This window comes from Equus asinus, chromosome 22 (genome assembly GCF_041296235.1).
Source record: "Equus asinus isolate D_3611 breed Donkey chromosome 22, EquAss-T2T_v2, whole genome shotgun sequence".
In the NCBI taxonomy this organism is placed as follows: Eukaryota; Metazoa; Chordata; class Mammalia; order Perissodactyla; family Equidae; genus Equus; species Equus asinus.
Window position 1 is genome coordinate 35,029,504 of NC_091811.1, and position 21,812 is coordinate 35,051,315.

Consider the following 21,812-nt stretch of genomic DNA (forward strand, 5'->3'; position numbering starts at 1 on the left):
CTAGCAAAAAATTTCCCAATGGTTTAAAAATTACTGGAGTTGTGGATTACTGCTGTCTAATGACTGCAATTAAGGGTCAAATTTTACAAGTTATATTTCCCTGAATCATGTAGGATAACTTCCCCTGTCTAATTTAGTGTGAATAATCTTTAATGTGATAAATAAATATTTAGGAACATTACCATTAAAGGAAAGGAAAAGTGAAATCTCTAAAGCAACAAGAAAGGAAGAAATTACCTAATTGTTCATTTTGATATGTTTTATAGTTTAATGTACCGATATAAATATACTGTTTTTAATAAACTATTTCTAGAATATAAATAATATCTTGTGGCTATGCCTACACAAGTATACGTATATATACATATATACATATATATTTTTTCTAGACATACAAAATATTTGTTATTTGAGGGGTTTAGACAAACTCAGGTCATGTATGTTTGGCAAAATGTACGAAGTGGCTTTTTTTTCAGTAATAGTAATGGATTAGACTAATCTTCCACCTCTCAGTTTTGACCATTCTTTGGGATTACTAAAACCATTTAAAAAGCTAGTAGCTTCAACTCAAAATGGATTAAAACTTGAGCATCAACACCCAAAACAGTAAATTTGTAGTATTATAGCAGTCATAAAGTTTAAACTACAAAATGTTTATCCTTCTTGGTAGAGAAGTTCCTAAATTCTCTTACACCATCATTAAATATATAGGCTAAATAATAGCTCTGTGCCTTGGTGATCTTATCTGTTCCCAACCTGCCACCAAATGTAAATCCCTTCACAAATAAATAGATGGATGTAAAATAATTCACATTAAAAACAAAGCTATAAAGCTTTCATCCAGGGGCCTTAAAACTTCATACATTAATTCACAAGACCAAGACCTTTCCAAGTTCAATCTGCCCAAAATGAGATATTTGTTAAAGATTAGTGAATCATTAGCTTGTATCTCTGTTAGTACTTCTGATTGTATTGATATTTAACATTTGGAATAAGCCAGAAGTTCCCATACTCAAACAACCAAAGGTATGAAAAGGCTTATAGTGTTGCTTTTCCTCTTTCTCAGCCTTCCCACTGCCCACTCCCCCTCCCCAATACTTGCTTGTAATAAGATTTGCAATTTATAAATTATTAACATTAAAATAATCAAATTTTAATCACTCCAATATGAATTATTTGGATTTTTTTTTGTGATTTCAGGACAGACTAGGCTTTTCATTTGTTTATTTGTTTTTGATTTGCTATACTATCTTGATATTTTTGTTCATTTCCTTATTTTTTTAAACATACTGAGATAACCATAAGGTTACTGTTCAGAGACTATGGCAGATATAAACACTTTAGGAACTAATAGTTACAAAATTCAAAAATTTTTAAACTCCAATCTTTATTCATTTCCATCCAGAGCAGAAAAAACAAAGACCCTAGAATTGGCATAGAAATACATAATATTAGAAACTCAGTTTACATATTGCATTTTCTGTTTTGATTTAAGGATTTGGATTATTGTACCTCTTTTCATTACATAATTATCAAAGCTGGTTAAGGCATTGCTGTACCTTCGGCGTCCCACCTTGCAACCATAGGATCCTCAAAAAAGATCACATTCTCATGAACCTCAAGGGTGACCTCGATGGGTGGGAAAGAGTACTCTGTTTCAAAGTCTTCTGTAGTTTCTGGAGGATATATGTATTTCTGTAATCCTTCTTTGAGTATCTTTTAAAAATGACCCAAACAATAACAAGTTAGAAGCTGATTGGTAACAGCTGATATATATATATTACTGAAGAAGCTATACAGTTATTTTTAATAAGCTCTACAGTTTGGTCCCATTTAACTATAAGTTGACTAACAAAATGTCAAAACAAAATTAAAAGATAATGATTGAGGAAAAAATCACTAAATTTGAATGTAATTATAGAACCCTCCTATGGGCTAGGCTCTATGCTGTGATTTACTCATTATTTTATTCCTCTAAGTAATCCTATAAGGCATATATTTAACCGAGACAAAAACTAGGTCTTAGAGAAATCAAGGAATTTGCCAAAGATTACAAAATGACTTCAAAGAGGCACTGGAACTCAAAAACAGATCTATAGGACCCCAAATCCCATGTTCTAATACCTTGTTTAGGGAGTGTGGTGAAGAGAGAAAGAAGTGACCTCTTGAGAAGTGTAGAAACTAATGAATGAAAGTAAAATAAAAATCATCACATTGTACGCCTGAAACTTACACAATGTTACATGTCAATTCTATCTCAATAAAGCTATGGGGGTGAGGGGAGAAAGCAAGCCAACAGCAGATTTTCCTGGGATAAGGGAGACTTGTGCACTATCTAAACGTAGCAGAGAAAGATGTAGGGAAGGGGGAAGACTGAAAATGTTACAGAGTAGAGGAAAAAATCAGACGGGGAAAAATCCTAGAGGAGATGGGAGATTATTGAAGAGATCCTTGAAAAAAAGGAGGAAGGCCTCTTGGTTGCGGGAGAGAAAAACAGGTGTGAAGAAGACTTTGGGCTCAAATGGAGACCATGGAGCGGTGGGATCAGGACGTTCTGACAAAATTCAAGAACAACAGATCTTTGGATGAATCCTTGAAAACCCCAACTCAGGCTGGGACCTTCCCATAGATAGTTTTGAAGGCCTAGTTTCACCAAAGGTCTACTTTTCCTGGACTTCCTGTGTCCTTCTCATATCCCCGAAGCAAGGAAGGCTGATTCAAACAGATTCTTCAAAGTGGCTACAGACCAGATTATCTTCCCCAGGCTTGCTCTAATAAATGCATTCTCACTTTTAGGGGGAAGCAGAAAGGAATGGTAATATCATCCCCAAGGGGGTGAAAGTTAGTCTGGGGGGATGTGAAAAAATCGTACTCATTTATGTATAAAGCCCACATATACATATAGCACATATACAGAGATACAGTATATCTATGGTATTAAAATTTCATGAGGAAAGCAGTTAGGGGAAAAAGAAGTCTACAAAGGCTCCTTAAAGATGTGATAAGGGAAAAAAATAAAAGTTGAGAAATATTGCTCTAATACAAGAAGGCACCAAGGTCTTTAATGGGTGGGATTGTGGGACAGAAGTGCCCGGCAATCTGTACATGATGTGTTACAGGGGAGAGCAGGAGAAAGAGAAAGGAAGGGAGAAAAGAAAGGCAGGAGAGCAAGGAGGAAAGGAGGAAGGGGCTATGACAACATAGCTGGGTATATTGGGGACACAAGCCACCATGAGGTGAAGTTAAAATAAACCAAGTCAGTACTAGTGGAAGTGTCATTACTTATTGAGACAGGAGTGAGAAACCCCTTGGAATATTATCGAACAGCTGCTATCATCAGTATCCTTACTATTCAGTGTGATCTGTGCATCAGCAGCATTGGCATTACTGGATCAGTGCTTCTCAAACTCTAATGTGCATATGAATCTCCTGAGGGTCTTGTTAAAACGCAGATTCAGTAGATCTGAGGTAAAGGCCCAAATTGTGCATTTCTAACAAGTTCCCAGGTGATATGGATGCTGCTGGTTCATGGGCCACACTTTGTATATCAAGGATCCAGACCACTGGTTCTCAAGCTTTCGGGCGAGTTGTGCTAAAACAGACTGCTGAACTTCGCCTCCAGAATTTCTGATTCAGTAAGACTGACATGGGGCCCATGAATTTGCATTTCCAGTAAGTTCCCAGATGATGCTGATGCTTCTAGTCAAGGGACCACATGTTGGGAACCACTTATCTAGACCAGAGGACACAAACTACAGTCCCTGAAAAATCCAGCCCACCACTGGTTTTTGTAAATAAAGTTTAACTGGAACACAGCCATGCCCATTCATTTACATATGACTGTTTCAGTGTTACAACAGCAGAGTTGAGGAGTTGCAACAGAGCCGGTATGGCCCACAAAACTGAAAATATTTACCATCTAGCCTTTACAGGAAAAGCTTGCCAGCCTCTTAAACAGACCATAGTTATTAAGGCAAATTGGCATGATCTAAACATAGGGCTGTAAGTTTACAATTAAGTTAACATGTAGGAATTCTAGTTTTAAAATCCATATTATTTTAGATTCCTTTACTTTAGTATTTGATAAAGATTTTATAAATTCAAGACAGTTTAAAATTACATTTTTTCCTTTGTGCTTGCTTAGTAGGGTTAAAGTTCAGTAGATGTTAGATCATTTGAAATAAAGTAAAAATGTGAGAAGTTATTTCACGCAGAAATTTTGATTCAAGAATCAACCTACTTCCACGACCATCCAGCCCTTCATTGGTTTGCACTGCGGGGGAAGCTCCAAAATATCCAAGTGGTAGACTCCACCCAGAGTTGTGAACTGGCATAAGTCAACCTCATTGTCGTCAAGGTCACTCGGCTTTTCATGAGCATTCTCTAACAGCAACAACTGTGCTAAAATTAATCAGATTAATTCAGTTTTCTAAATAGATCACAACGTTTGTGTATTTTCCTAGGAGAGAAATGAAAAAATTCTAATACGGTAAAGGAAGTTTTTACTTAGCTACTAAAACTTTTCAAAGAGTAGTTAATTCAAAACTATTCACAAAGCTAACATTGGAAGTGGGACTAGCATGCGTAATGGTAGGGTGTAGGGGAGGGCTCCATTTACACTTTATACACTAACATTTTAGGAATTGTATATAATAAGCCTGTGTTACTATCAAAATAAAAACTTAAAAAACATATTTTATTATAGGGAAGGAAAAATAATTTTCTCTCTACCCTTCAGAGTTGTTGACTGAGACGCCTGTAATAAAAGATTAACAAGAGAAAAACAAACAGAAGCTTATTAACATGTACACCTCATGTATACAGGGGAGATACCAAGGGAAAAATGAGTAACTCAAGAAGGTGGCTTAGAACTCCAGCTTAGACAGCATCTTCAACAAAGAACAATAAATTTGTGGAGAAATGACGGGACGAGAAACACAGTTTTAGGATTTTGAGGATGGAGATAAAGGTTAGTTAGTAAAGTTTGTTACGTAAATTCCTCTGATGCCCTCTCCAAGCTGATAGGGTTTAAAGTTGTCTCCGGAAATTGACCTCTGCCTTCCTGGTAGAGAGGAGAGGAGGGACACCTTTCAAAGTTTATGTCTTGCTGTTAGACAAACAGGAGGAGGGCAGGGAGCTTTTCTTACATCTGCATCTTTTCAATTGCTTTCAGCTTAAAATAATCCTTATGCCAAAGTGGCATATTTTGGGGTGGCATATTCTGCTACCTTTCACTATAGAAGAGCAAAAAATGGTTTTACACAAAATTTGATAACTGCCAAATTAATTGCTTAAAATTGGACATTATGGGGCTAAGAATCTGAAAAAAGAAAGTAAAATGGTAAAAAAATAAATTTTGGTCCATATATGAAATTAAAGCTAATTTTTTTTCAACAAAAATTGGCCCAGCTCATAGAAAAACGGGGATGAAGACTTGAAAGTGAAAAAACTGGATTGGATAATCTATTGTGTTCAGAAATTTTACGGGAAAATTCTATGATCCCGTAATTCTCAGTGCACAATCAGGGAAGATCTGGAGTCACATATCACCGGGACCATTCCCACGTCTCACCAAAATTCCTTCAGTATAGTGCAATGTATTAGAAAGGAAAATCAGACCACTTACAGGTTTCATCCTTTACGAGCTATGTGACTTTATGCAAGATATGCTAATTAACATCTCTATTCTAAGTTCCTTCCTCTACAAAATGAATATAATAGCAGTATCTATCTTAAAGAATTTGGAGAGTTGTGAGTTAATACATGTAAAGAGCTTAGAATTGATGCCAGACACAGAAAAACTCAGGAATTGTTAGTCTTATTATTTATCATTACAATTGTCCTCTTCCATAAAAGGAAGCACACTGAGATGGCACTGAATTTAACCCATGGAGATCAGATTAATGGAAATATCCAAAGAAAATTTCAGTTAAGTAATTGACCTTTTTTCCTTATGTATGTTCAATAAAATGCAGACTTTAATTTTCAAAAGTATCTAATTAATAATCCATTTACCCAAAAAGAAAATAAAGAATATTGTATCCAAATTTATTTATGATATATATTATTTGATGACCACCATGTAGAAAACCTTGGTTTTATTGACAGAGGTTCATGAATTGACTATATCATATTTCTAACAGGAAAATTATCTCATAGGGGTTATAGGAAAATGATAAAGACATAAACCTAGTTGACTGCTGAAACAAAAGTGTGTTGGAAAAAGTGAAGATGTAGGAAAGAAGCCTGTTAGGAAAAATATGCTAAGAAATATATAGAAAATAGATTCCTTAGAAGTTACTGGGAAAGAAACAGAATGATAAAGTTAATGGAAAAGATGTTCATAAATCTCAAACTAAAGATTGGCAAATTAGACATCACTATCATTTTGACATTTTTCAACTATATCCAGTTGCTACTACTTGCCAGGATAACATTGAATACAAAAGTGTTGAGAAATTTCTGATTGTGTATGTGTGCTTGTGAATGTTCATTGCAACATTATTTGTAATAATAAAAACTTAGAGATAACTTTACTGTCTACTCAAGGATTTAATATTCCATTATTGGATGGAATTATACAGCTACTAAAAAAAGTAAGATTATGTGTTCTGACTTAGAAAAATGTTGAATGTTATTTAAATAGAATATATATTGTGTTTTTTTATGTATTTAGAATATGTTATATAGAATAACAAATATTGTTAGGTGAAACAAAGTAATTATCAACAAAACATTTCATATGATCCATGGTTTTATTAAAAATCGAGAGAGAGAAAGAGAGAGAGCACAAATAAAAGAGATTTGTTAACACTGGTTTTCTCAGAAGAGGGACTATGAAGAATTTTCACTTTAAATATATTTCTGCAACATCTGAATTTTTTTTTTACAATGACCCTGCATTTCTTTTGTAAGCAGAAAATCCCAAGAAAGCTAAATTCTAAAAATGTATTTTAGAAGAATACCTGCTAAAACTGTTTCACTTATTAATTTCATCTCTAGTTCACATTTTGTGACTTCAGGTTCTTCCTGGACCGAACTCTGCAGAAAACACAAGGACAGATGGGTGTGCTTGTCAGTGTGTCTTCAGCCCAGATTCCTTCTCTTTCTGTTCCGGTTCCCACTTCAGATGCCTGCTTCTGTAGAGCCCCAAACTGACACTTGCTCCCGCATAAAACTGGATTCAAAGACAGTATTTTAAAAATCGAGTAAAATGAGGGCATATCTCCACAGAGCTTCACGAGGGCAGGAGCTAGCCTGTTCAGATTCTCTGCCGAAATCCCTCAGGTGGAACATAGACTAGGAAGCAATGCAAGTTATAAAAATATTATGTATATTTGCAGTTGGGTTTTAGCCAAGTTTTAGATTTTGCTTGATTTTGGCAATCAGCTCTCAGAGTAATTCCAAAGCCTGCTTCTGAGTAAGCCTCTTAAGGAAATTAAAGATGGTGTGCACCAAGTAACATAGAAGATATCTCATTATAATCCAGTGTAGTAAGAAGAATACTACAGTAGGAGGACATAAGATCTAGAATTTATTGTCTAACTTTGTCACTAACTTACCTTTGTGACCTTGAGCGAGTCATTTAACCATTATGGGACTCAAATTCCTGACCTAACAATATATTTAATACTTAACTATGTGCTAGATATGTAATACATCTTGTAAACAACCCTAGGAGATAGCTATTTTCTTCATTTTACAAAAAAGGAAACCGAAGCTTAGGGAGATAACTGTTCTAAAGGTCAAATAAAATAATAGAAGTAAAGAATTTTCTATATTGTAAAGCACTAGATAAATGCAGTGTTGTTATAAAAATTTGGTATGTGTGCGCTAATATTTGCAAACTGGATGACACCTGGCAAACTTCATTTGACCTCAAATACCACCTGTATTTCTACAGCAATAGAATAACCTTATACTAGAATTCTAGTCAGAAGTTTAAAGACAGTTAATCCTACCATGTCATCCTCAACCACCATTCAAAGAAGTCCCCCTTAGTAAATTATCCTTTCCCTTACTCTCATCACCGCATTGCCCTGTGTCTTCCTCTTGACCAATTGTAACACTATTGCATTCTCTGTCAACACTTTCCATCATGTCTGTGAAACTTCTCACTGATTAACTCATTTTCATTCAAAGCATTTTTATAGAGTGCCTAAATTCCACAGGCAGTGCTAGATACTAGGAATTAAAAAGAGAGAAAGAAAAAGACAAGGTCCCTGACTTAAGGGGGATCCAGTCTGAGTAAGAAGTCCAAGGTGAGAGGATTAGGGCCTAACTCAAGGTAGAAGCAATCAGAGCCATCGGAAGGAGCATATATGAAGAGAAGGAAGTCCAATCAACAGAACTTGGATGGCAACTGGATATAGAACTAAGGCAAGGGACTGGCGAAGGCTGATTTTCAGGGGTCTGGCTTAGGTAGTAACATGGATGGTGATATAATTATCAAAGAAAGGGAAGAAGGACAGCTTTGGGGGAAAGTAGTGAATTTGATTGTGGATATGTTGAATTTAAGATGCCTATGGGACATCTAGGTAGCCATAATATTATCTACCATTAAAAAGACAGTTGCATTTCTTTCTTACAGGAAGGATTTTAATCATTAAAAATGCCAAAGTTATCAGAATAATAAGCAAGGCAGGTTTTCCAATTCACATCTTCAAAAAGCTGAGAATTTTTCAGTTTAGACCATACTGGGTCTTATCTTGCAGGAAGACTAAGAATTTAGACTTTCTCAACAGAACTTTCCCTTTGATAACCACAGCACTTCAGCATGCAACAAAGGAATTTATCAGTTTCTGTATTATCACATAATAGAATAATCTTGTATTTAACGCATTGCCTTTACATAATTCACAATTTTTACTATTTTATGTTCCTCTTTAGCTCAATTGACTCATTTTTTAAGTTAAACTTCTTGACGAAAGAAGCAATGTATCAATTTACATTCTGGTGCAAGCTCCTTAATCTTGATAACTACCCTACAATCTTTTCCTGTCATTGCAGCTGTATCATCAGATCACACTCCTGCACAAAACTCAAACTCCAAACCACACTTGTTGACAATATGACCCTTCACAGTTTTATACATTATAAAGCTCCTTGTGTTTGTTGGCAATGAAGCTGAAAAAATACTTCTTTCTTCATATTGTCATCATGTTTTATGTCTGGTAATGACAAGTCCTCTTTCATTATAATCATTTTACAGGACCAGCCCCCGTGGCCGAGTGGTTGAGTTCGTGTGCTCCACTTTGGCAGTCCAGGGTTTCGCCAGTTCAGATCCTGGGCGTGGACATGGCACCACCCATCAGGCCATGCTGAGGTGGCATCCCACATCCCACAACTAAAAATATGCAACTATGTACTTGGGGGCTTTGGGGAGAAAAAGGAAAAATAAAATCTTTAAAAAAAATCGTTTTACAAAATTGGCCATTTTCCATGTATATTTTTCTTCTGGGTAAACTTTATCAATGTTTTGTCAAGTCTCAAAAATTACTGACTGGAAATTTTTTTGAATTTCACTAAATTTATGGATTTATAACAAACCTATAAAAAATAACATTTTCTAAAAAATGTTTGCCTGGAAATGTTGACAGAATATGAAGCGGAGAAGGTAGCTAAAGTATAACTTTTCAATGACATCTTGGCTCAACAGATATAAGAACTGACTTATAATACGGAAGAACTCCATGGAACACTAGCAAAGTTGTTTTTTTTTTTTCAATTTTAAAAAATTTTCATTTTGAAATAATTTTAGATTTATAGAAGAGTAGCAGATACAGTCCAGAGAGGTTCCATAAACCCTTTACCCAGCTTCTGCCAGCGGTAACATCTCACACAACCAGGGGATAGTTATCAACGCTAAGAAATTAACATTGGTATTGACTTTACAGGTTAGTACAGATTTCACCAGTTTTCCTACTAATGTCTTTTTTCTATTTCAGGATAACAAATTGCATTTAGTCCTTGTGTCTTCTTATACTCTTCAATCTGTGACAGTGTCTTGGTCTTTCGTTGTCTTTCCTGACCTTGACACTTTTGAAGCATACCTGTCATTATTTTGTAGAATGTCTATTAATTTGGGTCTGTCTGATGTTTTCTCATGGTTAGACTGGGGTTGTGCATTTTTAGGAAGAACACCCGTCAGGTGAAGAGCTCTCATTGTGTCAGATCAGGAGGTGTGTGATATCAACATGACATCATCCGTGATGTTGACCTTGATCTCTTGCATAAGTGGTGTATGCCAGGTTTCTCCACCATAAAGTTACTATTTCTCCCTTTCCATCATCTATTTGACAGAAGAGTCACTAAGTCCCACCCACACTCAATGGGAGAGGATTAAGCTTCACCTCCTGGAGGGAAGAGTGTCAGAGAATGTGGATATATGCTAAAACCACCACAGTAATTCACAAATATTTTGGAGGAGATTCCTTGAGGCTATTCAACTATCCCTTTTCTCATTCAAGCTTACTAGCAAAGTATTTTTTATTGCAACTCGATAAATGTGCAGATCTTATAAGATGGTAATTCTTTTAATATATATGCAATTTGAATTTGATATGAAAACATAGCCTGGATCATGAACAAGATCAGTGGAAATCAACTAGAGAGTCCAGAAACAGATCTCAGGATCCACTAGGGAATTTAGCATATGGCATTTCAGATCAATAGGAAAAGCCTAATATGGTAAGTGTTTTGAGACAGCTGGCTAGATCTGAAATAAAATAAATTTAGATTCTTTCTTCCCACTTTACACTAAAATAAATTCCAGATGGATACAAGATTTAAATGTAAAAACATGACTAAACCAATCAAAAGCCACAAAACTCATGAAAGTATTTGAAGGGAACATAGGAGACTGATATCAACAATTATCAATGAAATAGGTGATCTTGATATTGCACACCTGCAAAACATTAATACTGAATACAAATTTGAAAGAATGTCTTGAATTTTTCTTTTAGCATCTAAAAAAAGGTTTTAATTAAAACATTTCTTTTCAAGTAATTTTATTGGGATTACGATGGTTTATAACATTGCGTAATTTTGGGTGTACATTATTGTTTATCAATTCCTGAAGACACTTCATCGTGATCACCCCGGTAGTCTGATTTTTATCCATCACCATACATATGTGCCCCTTTGTCACTTTTGCCCACCCCTAACCCTTTTCCCCTCTGGTAACCACTAATCTGTTCTCTTTATCCATGTATTTGTTATCTTCCACATATGAGTGAAATCATATGGTGTTTGTCTTTCTCTGTCTGGCTTATCTCGCTTAACATCATACCCTGAAGTTCCATCCATGTTGTTGCAAATGGGACAATTTTGTCTTTTTTTATGGCTGAGTACTATTCCAATGTGTATATATATATATATATATACACCACATCTTCTTTATCCTTTCATCTGTAGAAGGGCACTTGGGTTGCTTCCACATCTTGGCTATTGTGAACAGTGCTGCAATGAACATAGGGTTGAATAAATCTCTTTGGATCATTGATTTCAAGTTCTTTGGAGAAATACCCAGTAGTGGGATAGCTGGGTCATATGGTATTTCTATTTTTAATTTTTTGAGAAGTCTCCATTCTATTTTCCATAGTGGCTGCACCAGTTTGCATTCCCACCAGCAGTGTATGAGCATTTCCTTTTCTCCACATCCCCTCCAGCATTTGTTGTTTTTTGTCTTGGTAATTATAACCATTCTGAGAATGTCTTGAATTTTATTGTCCATCAAAAGATCTATACAAAGGAAATTCATTGATCTGAAATGCAATTTTCTCATTAAAAGATCATTCAAATTTAATTAGAGCTCCAGAATAAATTATTAGAACTGACTCTTGATAAGGAATTGATGATGAATTTTGAAAATACAGTATCATTTGCTTCCTTTTGGATAAAAGTTAAGAATGATTATCCTGAGTTTGCTGAAACACCACTCATTCCTGTGGCTTTAATACCATCTATAGTCCAGTGGTCCGCAAGTCTATGCTGGTGATGCTCTTCAGGCCACACACACTCGGTACTGCTCAACTCTAGAAGGGCAGTGCACAATCTGCACAAGAACATAGTAGCTGTGTGTGACTTTTCCTCTGAACTCCAGGTTCACATTTGCCTACTTGACATTTCCATTTGTGTGTTCCAAACTTACCATACCCAAAATAAAACTCTTGTTTCACAGTCACTCTCAACAAATTCAGCCCATTCCTGTCCATCTCGGTAAATTGCACCACCATCTGCTTAGTTTGCCAAAATAAAAACTCAGCAGGATTTGTTTATTTTAACTGCAAAACACCTCCCAAACATAATCCACCTTTCCAATTCTCTTACTACCACCTTTGTCCAAACCACCAGGACCTCTCACGCCTTCCTACTACTATTTAACTGGATACTGTGTTTCTACTCTGGCCCCCTCACATTTGTTCTCTACATAGTAGCCACAATAACCTTTCAAAGCCATAAATCAGATTGTGTCACTCTTCTACTTACAACACTCTAATGGCTTCCCACTACATTTACAATAAAATCTTAATTTCTTCCTGGCCTGCAAAGCCCTGCTTCAACTGGCTTCTGCTTCTCTCTCTGACAGCATCACATACCACTTTCCTCCTTGCTCACCACATGTCAGTCTACTGGCCTTCTCCCTGGTCCTCATTTCTGTCTTAGGACCTTTGCAGTAATTGTACCCTCAGACTAGAGTATTTTCACCCTAATCATTGTATACATGATTCTTTCTGGTCATTCAGGTCTCAGCTTAAAGAATAACTCATTATACAAGCCCTCTATAATTACACAATCTGGTCACCACCAGTCACTCCCTATCACATAATCCTTTTTAGTTCTGTGCATGGCATTTATTACCATCTGCTATTTTCCAATTTTTCTTATTTATTGTTGGTTTCTCCTGACTTGTATGTAAATTATGAGTGCAGGAATCTCATTTGTCCTTTCGCCACTGTCCCCTGAGAGCCAGAACAGTGCCTAGCATTTATAGGTAGGCATTCAACAAATATTTGTTGAATAAGTAAAGAAATAAGAACAAGGTCCAGAGTATGGAAATGTGTTGGAAATGGGTTGCTGAAGTAAATATATGGGAAATTGACGGTTGTTGAATGTTAACGCTAGGTTTTTTACATGGGCTATTCTCATGGATTTTTTTTTTTTTTTTTTTGAGGAAGATCAGCCCTGAGCTAACTACTGCCAATCCTCCTCTTTTTGCTGAGGAAGACTGGCCCTGAGCTAACATCCATGCCTATCTTTCTCTACTTTATACATGGGACACCTACCACAGCATGGCATGCCATGTCCGCACCCGGGATCCGAACCGGTGGACCCAGTGGCGCGGTCCCTCTCATAGATTTTTAATTTATCCATTATGATGCCAAGAAGTCCCTGAATCTCTAAGGGTATTTCATGTCTCCATACGTTTCCCTCTGACCAGAATAATTTCCTTTCTTCCCATCTAAACCCCTCCAGGCCTATCAAAAGATTTTGCTCAAATGTTACCTCATCAGAGAAGGCTTCAGTCTGTTCACTCTGTTCCTCTTTTGGTTTCATTTTGATCTCTTAACTCCCACACATAATCTCTCTCTTGCACATATCAGAATGTACGGTAACTGCTACTCTTCTCCTCCACAAGATTGTTGGCTCATTAAAAACAACAATCACATTGAATTCCTTATAGAGGGCACTTAGTAAATGTTTTTCATATATATGTAAAATAAATGTTTTATATATTATATATACTCATATTTATATTAAATGTATATAATATATATACTCATATTTGTGTTAAATCTTGTATCTATTTAGAGTATCTTAAAGACAAAGACTATTTTTAACTTGAGTTTTAAAAAGTTCAAAGATCCATATACTATCATGCACGCCTCCAAGACCATTAAAACATTTCTGAAGGTGATTATCATTTTTAAAAAACAACATTTATCATAAATGTGGCAGACTTAGATTAGGCTTTCTAAAAATTTTGTAAGCTATATTAATTAGGAAGACAGTATTACCCAATACCTACAATATTACTGTTTTATTAGTAGTAGACATTTAAATTAACTGAAATATGGTATTAAGAGCCCTCTAGTGGCAAAATTCTTAATAGACTCATGAAAAAGGAATGACAGAATTTGGACTATCTTTTAAATCTAAGAAATTTTTTAACTAACAAAGTACTAAATACTTGTTATTTGTGACCATATCACATATCAAGCACAACTCAGCTATTTATATGGGCCATAAACTCCTGCATTATTATACTAATATTTGCCTTGAAATCAGCCTCCAAATTCATTAAAAAGGTATGAGAAATGTAATATTTATATTAAAATATGCCAACCTAAAATTATAAAGGTAAGCATTTTACTCTAAATCAAAAAAAAAAGTTTTAGAAAAATATCTTCCACTAAAGCCAAAACATAGTAAGTCTGCCTACTGTTCTTACAGGTTGCCCCTAATTTACACATATACTCAAACAACCACATATATACAGATACATACAAGTTAAATTTCATGCATTTTTATGTTCGTTTTACAATTTAGAATATATTTCATCACATAAAGAAAACAGTGTTATGAATGACAGTTGGGGTTATGATAGTCCCTACCTTGCTATGATTATGAAGGAATACAAACCTAACCACCATCCATAAACACTGCTCCAAATTCCCTCTGAGTTCCAACTGGACTGCAAGGAGCACACTTTTCCTGAGGCCGTTGAGGTGGTGGAAGTGAAGCCTTCCTATCACCGCTTGTACCAGGCTGGATCACTACAGGGATCAGAACTGCTGAAGAGAAGGTCCCAAGAATCCCTAGCGACAAGCTCGTAGATTCCCTGAATATAGTGGAAATGGTTCCCAGCACACCCACTATAATTTAAGGGGTCTTAAGTGTCTCTAAAACACAGAATAATTTTAAGGTGGATTGTGGTTGAATTCCTTGACATGGGTGGCTGTTCTTATGTAGGTTGTTCACAACAAATCAGACTCGGCTCTTTTAACCACTTAACCATCCATTCATTCACTTATTCCTTCATTCATTCAAAAAATATTTATTGACTACGAACAGCTAATCTTTGACAAAGGAGCTGAGGGCCTACAATGGAGGAAAGAAAGTCTCCTCAACAAATGGTACTGGGAAAACTGGACAGCCACATGTAACAGAATGAAAATCAACCATTCTTTTTCACCATTACTAAAATAAACTCAAAATGGATCAAAGACCTAAAGATTAGGCCTGAAGCAATAAGTCTTCTAGAAGAGAATATCAGCAGTACACTCTTTGACACCAGCTTCAAAAGAATCTTTTCGGACACCATAACCCCTCACATGAGGGAAACAATAGAAAGAATAAATAAATGGGACTTCATCAGACTAAAGATCTTCTTCAAGGCAAGGGAAAACAGGATTGAAACAAAAAAACAGCCCACTAATTGGGAAAAAATATTCACAAGTTATTTATCTGACAAAGGGTTAATCTCCATAATATACAAAGAACTCAGACAACTCAACAATAAAAAATCAAACAACCCAATTACAAAATGGGCAGGGGACATGAACAGACATTTCTCCAAAGAAGATATACGGATGGCCAATAGACACATGAAAAGATGCTCATCATCACTAATCATCAGGGAAATGCATATTTACAGTGAGCACAGGGCCTGGTACATGATAGGGGCTTAATAAATATATATATTTTTTGGCTTAGCTTTGTTTATTATCATTGGTCTGTGTAAATCTACAATCTGTAATGTCTGAATATTTGTATTACATATCTTCTGCAGCTACCTGGGATCTGAATCCATGCAATGTTTAAAGTGTGAAGTCGATTACTTGTTGACGTTTCCTTCCTTTGTCAGTGAAATACATATTGTCAGGTCAGTTCTTGCCAGGAATTTCACTACACTAAGATATCACCTTACACCTGTTAGAATGGCAAAAATATCCAAAACCAAGAGTGACAAATGTTGGAGAGGCTGTGGAGAAAAGGGAACACTCATACACTGTTGGTGGGAATGCAAACTGGTGCAGCCACTATGGAAAACAGTATGGAGATTCCTCAAAAAGTTAAGAATAGAAATACCTTATGACCCAGCCATCCCACTACTGGGTATCTATCCTAAGAACCTGAAATCAGCAATTCCAAAAGTTCCATGCACCCCTATGTTCATCACAGCATTACTCACAATAGCCAAGTCATGGAACCAACCTAAGTGCCCAGCAACTGATGATTGGATAAAGAAGATGTGGTATATATATATATAACGGAATACTACTCAGCCATAAAAAAGGACAAAGTCGTCCCATTCACAACAACATGGATAGACCTTGAGAGTATTATGTTGAGTGAAATAAGCCAGACAGAGAAAGACGAACTCTGTATGACTCCACTCATAGGTGCTAGTTAACATATGGACAAAGGGAACTGATCGGTGGTTGCCAGGGGAAAGGGGGGTGGGGGGAGGGCACTAGGGGTGAAGTGGTGTACCTACAACATGACTAATAATGATGTACAACTGTAATTTCACAAGGATGTTAACTTTCATAACCTTAATAAAAAAAAACTGATGAGGAAAAAAGAAAACTTTTAAAAATGATTAGGTTGGGCAAATCAATATTTATTGAAATACTGAAAAAAAATTCCATTTTGTTGAGAAATTCCTGGCAAGAACTGACCTGACAATATGTATTTCACTGACAAAGGAAGGAAACGTCAACAAGTAATCGACTTCACACTTTAAACATTGCATGGATTCAGATCCCAGGTAGCTGCAGAAGATATGTAATACAAATATTCAGACATTACAGATTGTAGATTTACACAGACCAATGATAATAAACAAAGCTAAGCCAAAAAATATATATATTTATTAAGCCCCTATCATGTACCAGGCCCTGTGCTCACTGTAAATATGAAGTCTATCAAGATATTCTTGTCCTCAAGATCATAATTTAGTTTTTAAGGTAAGAATTCTAATAATTAAACAGAATGATAAGAGCATAGTAGAGAGACACCTCATTTAGTCTGAAGAAAAGGAGAGGACTCTGTGGAGGTAAACATAAGGTAAGTGTTGAAAGACCAGTAGAAGTTAGATAAACTGGATGAGGACGATGGGAGGGAGGGGATGTCACAATGACAGAACAGCAAGTGAAGCCACACAGAGGCTCATCATGAACTTTCCCCCTTTAAAAGCACAAAGGAAAATATATTGCTTCATTTTCTATCAGGAAAGTAACGCATGTTCAGTAGTTATTTATTGAAAATTCAAATAATACAGAGGTGTAAAGAGAATAAAAAATCACTGATAATGTATATATCACCATCCCACCTTTCTCACACTCCCTCCCCTACCACCAAGATAGCCACTGTTTGGTGGCGAGGCTTCCAGATTTTTTTCTAAGCTTCCACAAATAAGTACTTTTTTCCCCCTCACAAAAACAGAATCCTATTGCAAATACAGTTATGTAACTTGAAAAAAGATTTTAACAATATATCTTAGGTATGTTTCCATATAAAAACATATAGGTTCCAGTTCAAGATGGCAATGTAGGAAGATCCTAAACCCACCTCCTCCTACGGACACACTCAATGTACAGCTACATATGAAACAATTTCCTTGGAAAAAACTCAAAAACTAGCTCAGTGACTCCTACACTTCAGGCAAACAAGAAAGAGCACAGCCAAGAAGATAGGAGAGGCTGAGGAACAATGTCGCCATAAACCCCACTCCTGTGCAGGGACCCACAATCAGGAGGGAACTGACAGACATGAGCTTCTCCCTGTGAAGGGTTTGAACCCCACATCTGGCACCCCAACTTTTAAGACCTGCACCTGAGAGACCAGCCCCCAAAACATCTAGCTTCGAAACCCAATGAGGCTTGCGTCCACAAGACCCACAAGGTTAAAGCAAACTGAGAAACAGTTCTTAAAGGGCTTATATGCATTGACTCACCCATCCCGGGGCCAGTGCAGAGGCAGCCGACTGAAAAGCACCCAGACTTTCTATGAAAGGGGCTTATTTGCTTATCCTAAAGCATAGACCTGAGGAGTAGGCATCTAATTTAACACACACCCAGGGGTCTACTGAATTACTTTCCAAAAACAGAGGCCAGCAGGTGCCATCTTTGCACTCTCTCTCTGTCTTCCTCCAGGTCATTGGTATCTCCCAGAAAGGAACTTGTACCTTCATCTGTGGCCCTGATTTTTGCAGCTGCCACTCAGGGGACATCTTTAGATCACTTGGCTCTGGTGGCCAATGGCGCATCTACTCACAGGTCCCACAGGACTGTAACAAACAAAGAATTCTTAACTGGCTACCACCTCCAAAGCAGAGGCACAGAGGCAACAGATCAGGAGCTCGTTCTTTCTGAATAAGAGGGCTATTAGCTTACTTTCATAGCTATGGCCTAAGGAGCAGATTTCTAATTAAACACACATCGAAGGGCCAACCGTAATCCTCCCCAGAGACCTCAGAAAGTAGGCACTATCTTTGTTGTCTCCCTCTGCTGTGATCTAGAGCATTGGAATCTCCCAGAGTGAAACCTGTACACATGTCTAGTGCCCTGGCTTTTGTGGCTGTGCCCAGGGGATGCCCCTTGATCGCCTGGCTCTCATGGCTAGCACAGCTTGTACTCATGAGTTCAACAGGATGACTGCAAAGAAAGAAACAGTTTTTAACTATCACTGCAGGTCTAGGCTCAGAGGGGACAGACAGAAATGCCCATCTCCCAGTCTTCCCCTGAAAGATATATATTTGCATACTTTCAAAGATGCTGCCTGAAGGTCTGGCTTCCAATCAGCCTGAATCTAGGTGCTGACTGAGATCCTCCTCTTTGGGACAATGACAGGTCTGGGCATACTATAAACCATTAGCAGCCACTAAAAATAAAGTAGGTTGCTTGGACAATCACAAAGTATTGAGAGAACACCAAGAGCTTGGGGAGGGTTAAACAATAAATTTTATCTCCTACACAAGGCCATGCCTTTAAAACTGGGAGAAGTGCCTATTTTATCTAATGCATAGAAACCAACACAGAGAGTCAAGGAAAATGGAGAAACAAAGGAATATATTCAAAAACAAAAAAACAATGGACCAACCCCAGTGGCCTAGTGGTTTAAGTTTGGCATACTCTGCTTTGGCAGCCCAGGTTTGGCTCCCGGGCACAGACCCACACGACTTTCAGGTGGCAGCTCACATACAAAAAATAGAGGAAGATTGGCAACAGATGTTAGCTCAGGGTGAATCTTCCTCAGAAAAAAGAAAAACAAGATAAAATCTCAGAAAAAGAGCTTAATGAAACAGAGCTGAGCAATTTACCTGATAAAGAGTTCAAAATAACAGTAATAAAGATGCTTACTGAACTTGGGAGAAGAATGGATAAGCAAAGTGAGAATTTCAAAAAAGAGACAAAAAATATAAGTAAGTACAAAACAGAAGAAGTGACAGAGCTGAAGAATACAATAACTGAATCGAAAAATACAATAGAGAGGTTCAACAATAGACCAGATGAAGAAGAAAAAAGGATCAGTGAACTTGAAGACAGTGCAATGGAACTCACTCAATCAGAGAACTCAGTTTTCTTTTTGAGAACTCACTCAAAAAGAAAAAAGAATGAGGAAAAGTGAAGATAGCTTAAGAAACTAATGGTGCAACATGAAGTGGACCAATATTCACATTATAGGAGTACCATAAGGAGAAGAAAGAGAGAAGTGGGCAGAAAACTTATCTGAACAAATAGTGGCTGAAAACTTCTCTAACCTGGGGAAAGAAAAACACCCAGATCCAGGAAGCCTAGAGAGTTCCAAAAAAAAAAAATGAACCCAAAGAAACCAACACCAAGATTATAATTAACTAAAGTATCAAAAGTTAAAGACAAAGAAAGAATTTTAAAAGCAGCAAGAGAAAATCAACTTGTTATATTCAAGGGAATCTGCATTTGACTATCAGCAAATTTTTCAGCAGAAAATTTGCAGGCCAGAGGGGAGTGGCAAAATATATTCAAAGTGCTGAAAGAAAAAAATGCCAACCAAAAGTACTTTACCCAGCAAAGTTGTCATTCAGAATGGAAGGAGAGAAAAGAGTTTTTCAGACAGGCAAAAGCTAATGGAATTCATCACCACTAGACCAGCTTTGCAAGAAATGCTAAAGGGATTTCTTTAAGCTGAAATAAAAAGGTACTAATTAGTAACAGGAAAGCATGAAAATATAAATCTCACTGGTAAAGGTAAATACATAATAAAATTCAGAATAATCTAATGTTGTAAAGGTGGTAGGTTAATCACTTATAAAGCTAGTATGAAGGGTAAAAGACAAAAGTAGTAAAAATAACTACAACTAAAATAATTTGTTAAAAGATACACAAGATAAAAAGATGTAAATTGTGACATCAAAAATGTGACAAAACATGCATGGGGTAAAAATTTAGAGTTTTAGAATGCATTCAAACTTAAGTTATCAACTTAAAATAGATTGTTATAAATACAAGTTGTTTTATGTAAGCCTCATGGTAATCAAAAAGTAAATACCTGTTGTAGATACACAAAAGATAAATACAAAAGAATCTAAATATATCACTACAGAAAACCATTAAGTCACAAAGGAAAAGATCAAGAAAAGAACAAAGGAACAGAGGAATTACAAAACAGCTAGAAAACAATGAACAGAATGGCATTAAGTACACACCTATCAATAATTACTTTTAATGTAAATGGACTAAATTCTCCAATCAAAAGACATAGAGCGACTGAAGGGATTAAAAAACAAGACCCACCTATATGCTGCCTGCAAGACATTGACTGCATAGTAAGGACTCATACAGAGTCAAAGTTGAAGGATGGAAAGAGATAGTCCATGCAAATGGAAACGAAAAGAAAGCTGAGGTAGCTATACGTTTATCAGGCAAAATAGACTTTAATACAAAGACTATAATAAGAGACAAAGAAGGTCATCACATAATAATAAAGGAGTAATAATAAATAAACAATAATAAATAATAATAATAAATAATTAAATATGTAAAGCAAATATTAACAGACCTAAAGGAACAAATAAGTAACAATACAATAACAGTAGGAGACTTTCATATCTCATCTTCATCAATGGATAGATCATCCAGATGGAAACCAATAAGGAAACACTGGCTTTAAATGACACAGACCAGATGGACTTAACAGACATATACACAACATTCCATCCAAAAGCCACAGAATACACATTCTTCTCAAGTGCACATGGAACATTCTCCAGAATAGATCATATGTTAGGCCACAAAATAAGTCTTAATAAATTTAAGAAGAATGAAATCATATCAAGCATCTTCAACTACAATGGCATGAAACTAAAAATCAATCACAAGAAGAAAACTGGAAAATTCACAAATATGTGAAGATTAAACAAGATGCTACTGAACAACCAATGGCTCAAAGAAGAAACCAAAAAAAAAAGAGACCTTGAGAAAAATTAAAATGGAAACACAACATACTAAGACTTATGAGACGCAGCAAAAGAAGTTGTAAGAGGGAAGCTCATATTGATAAATGCCTACATCAAGAAACAAGAAAGATCTCAAGTAAACAACTTAATGTTACACTTCAAGGCACTACAAAAGCCAAATGAAGCCCCAAAATTAGTAGAAGTAAGGAAATAACAAAGATTGGAGCAGAAATAAATGAAATAGAGATCAAAAATACAACAGAAAAGATCAATAAAATGAAAAGCTGGTTTTTCAAAAAGATAGACAAAATTGACAAAGCTTTAGCTAGATTCACCAAGAAAAAAGAGAAAGGAAGGGGCTGGCCTG

At 36.2% G+C, this 21,812-nt stretch overlaps 1 protein-coding gene across 1 annotated transcript in view; it reads right to left on the reverse strand.

The window, feature by feature from the left end:
- Window positions 1-21,812, reverse strand: part of DNAI7 (dynein axonemal intermediate chain 7) — a 73,243-nt gene that overhangs the window by 6,604 nt on the left and 44,827 nt on the right. Inside the window, exons 10-12 of the mRNA XM_014832352.3 lie at window positions 6,966-7,041; window positions 4,241-4,401; window positions 1,560-1,716 (exon numbers count right to left, since the gene is read on the reverse strand). Coding sequence (XP_014687838.1) covers window positions 1,560-1,716; window positions 4,241-4,401; window positions 6,966-7,041 — 394 coding nt within the window. The remainder of the gene's footprint in view (window positions 1-1,559; window positions 1,717-4,240; window positions 4,402-6,965; window positions 7,042-21,812) is intronic.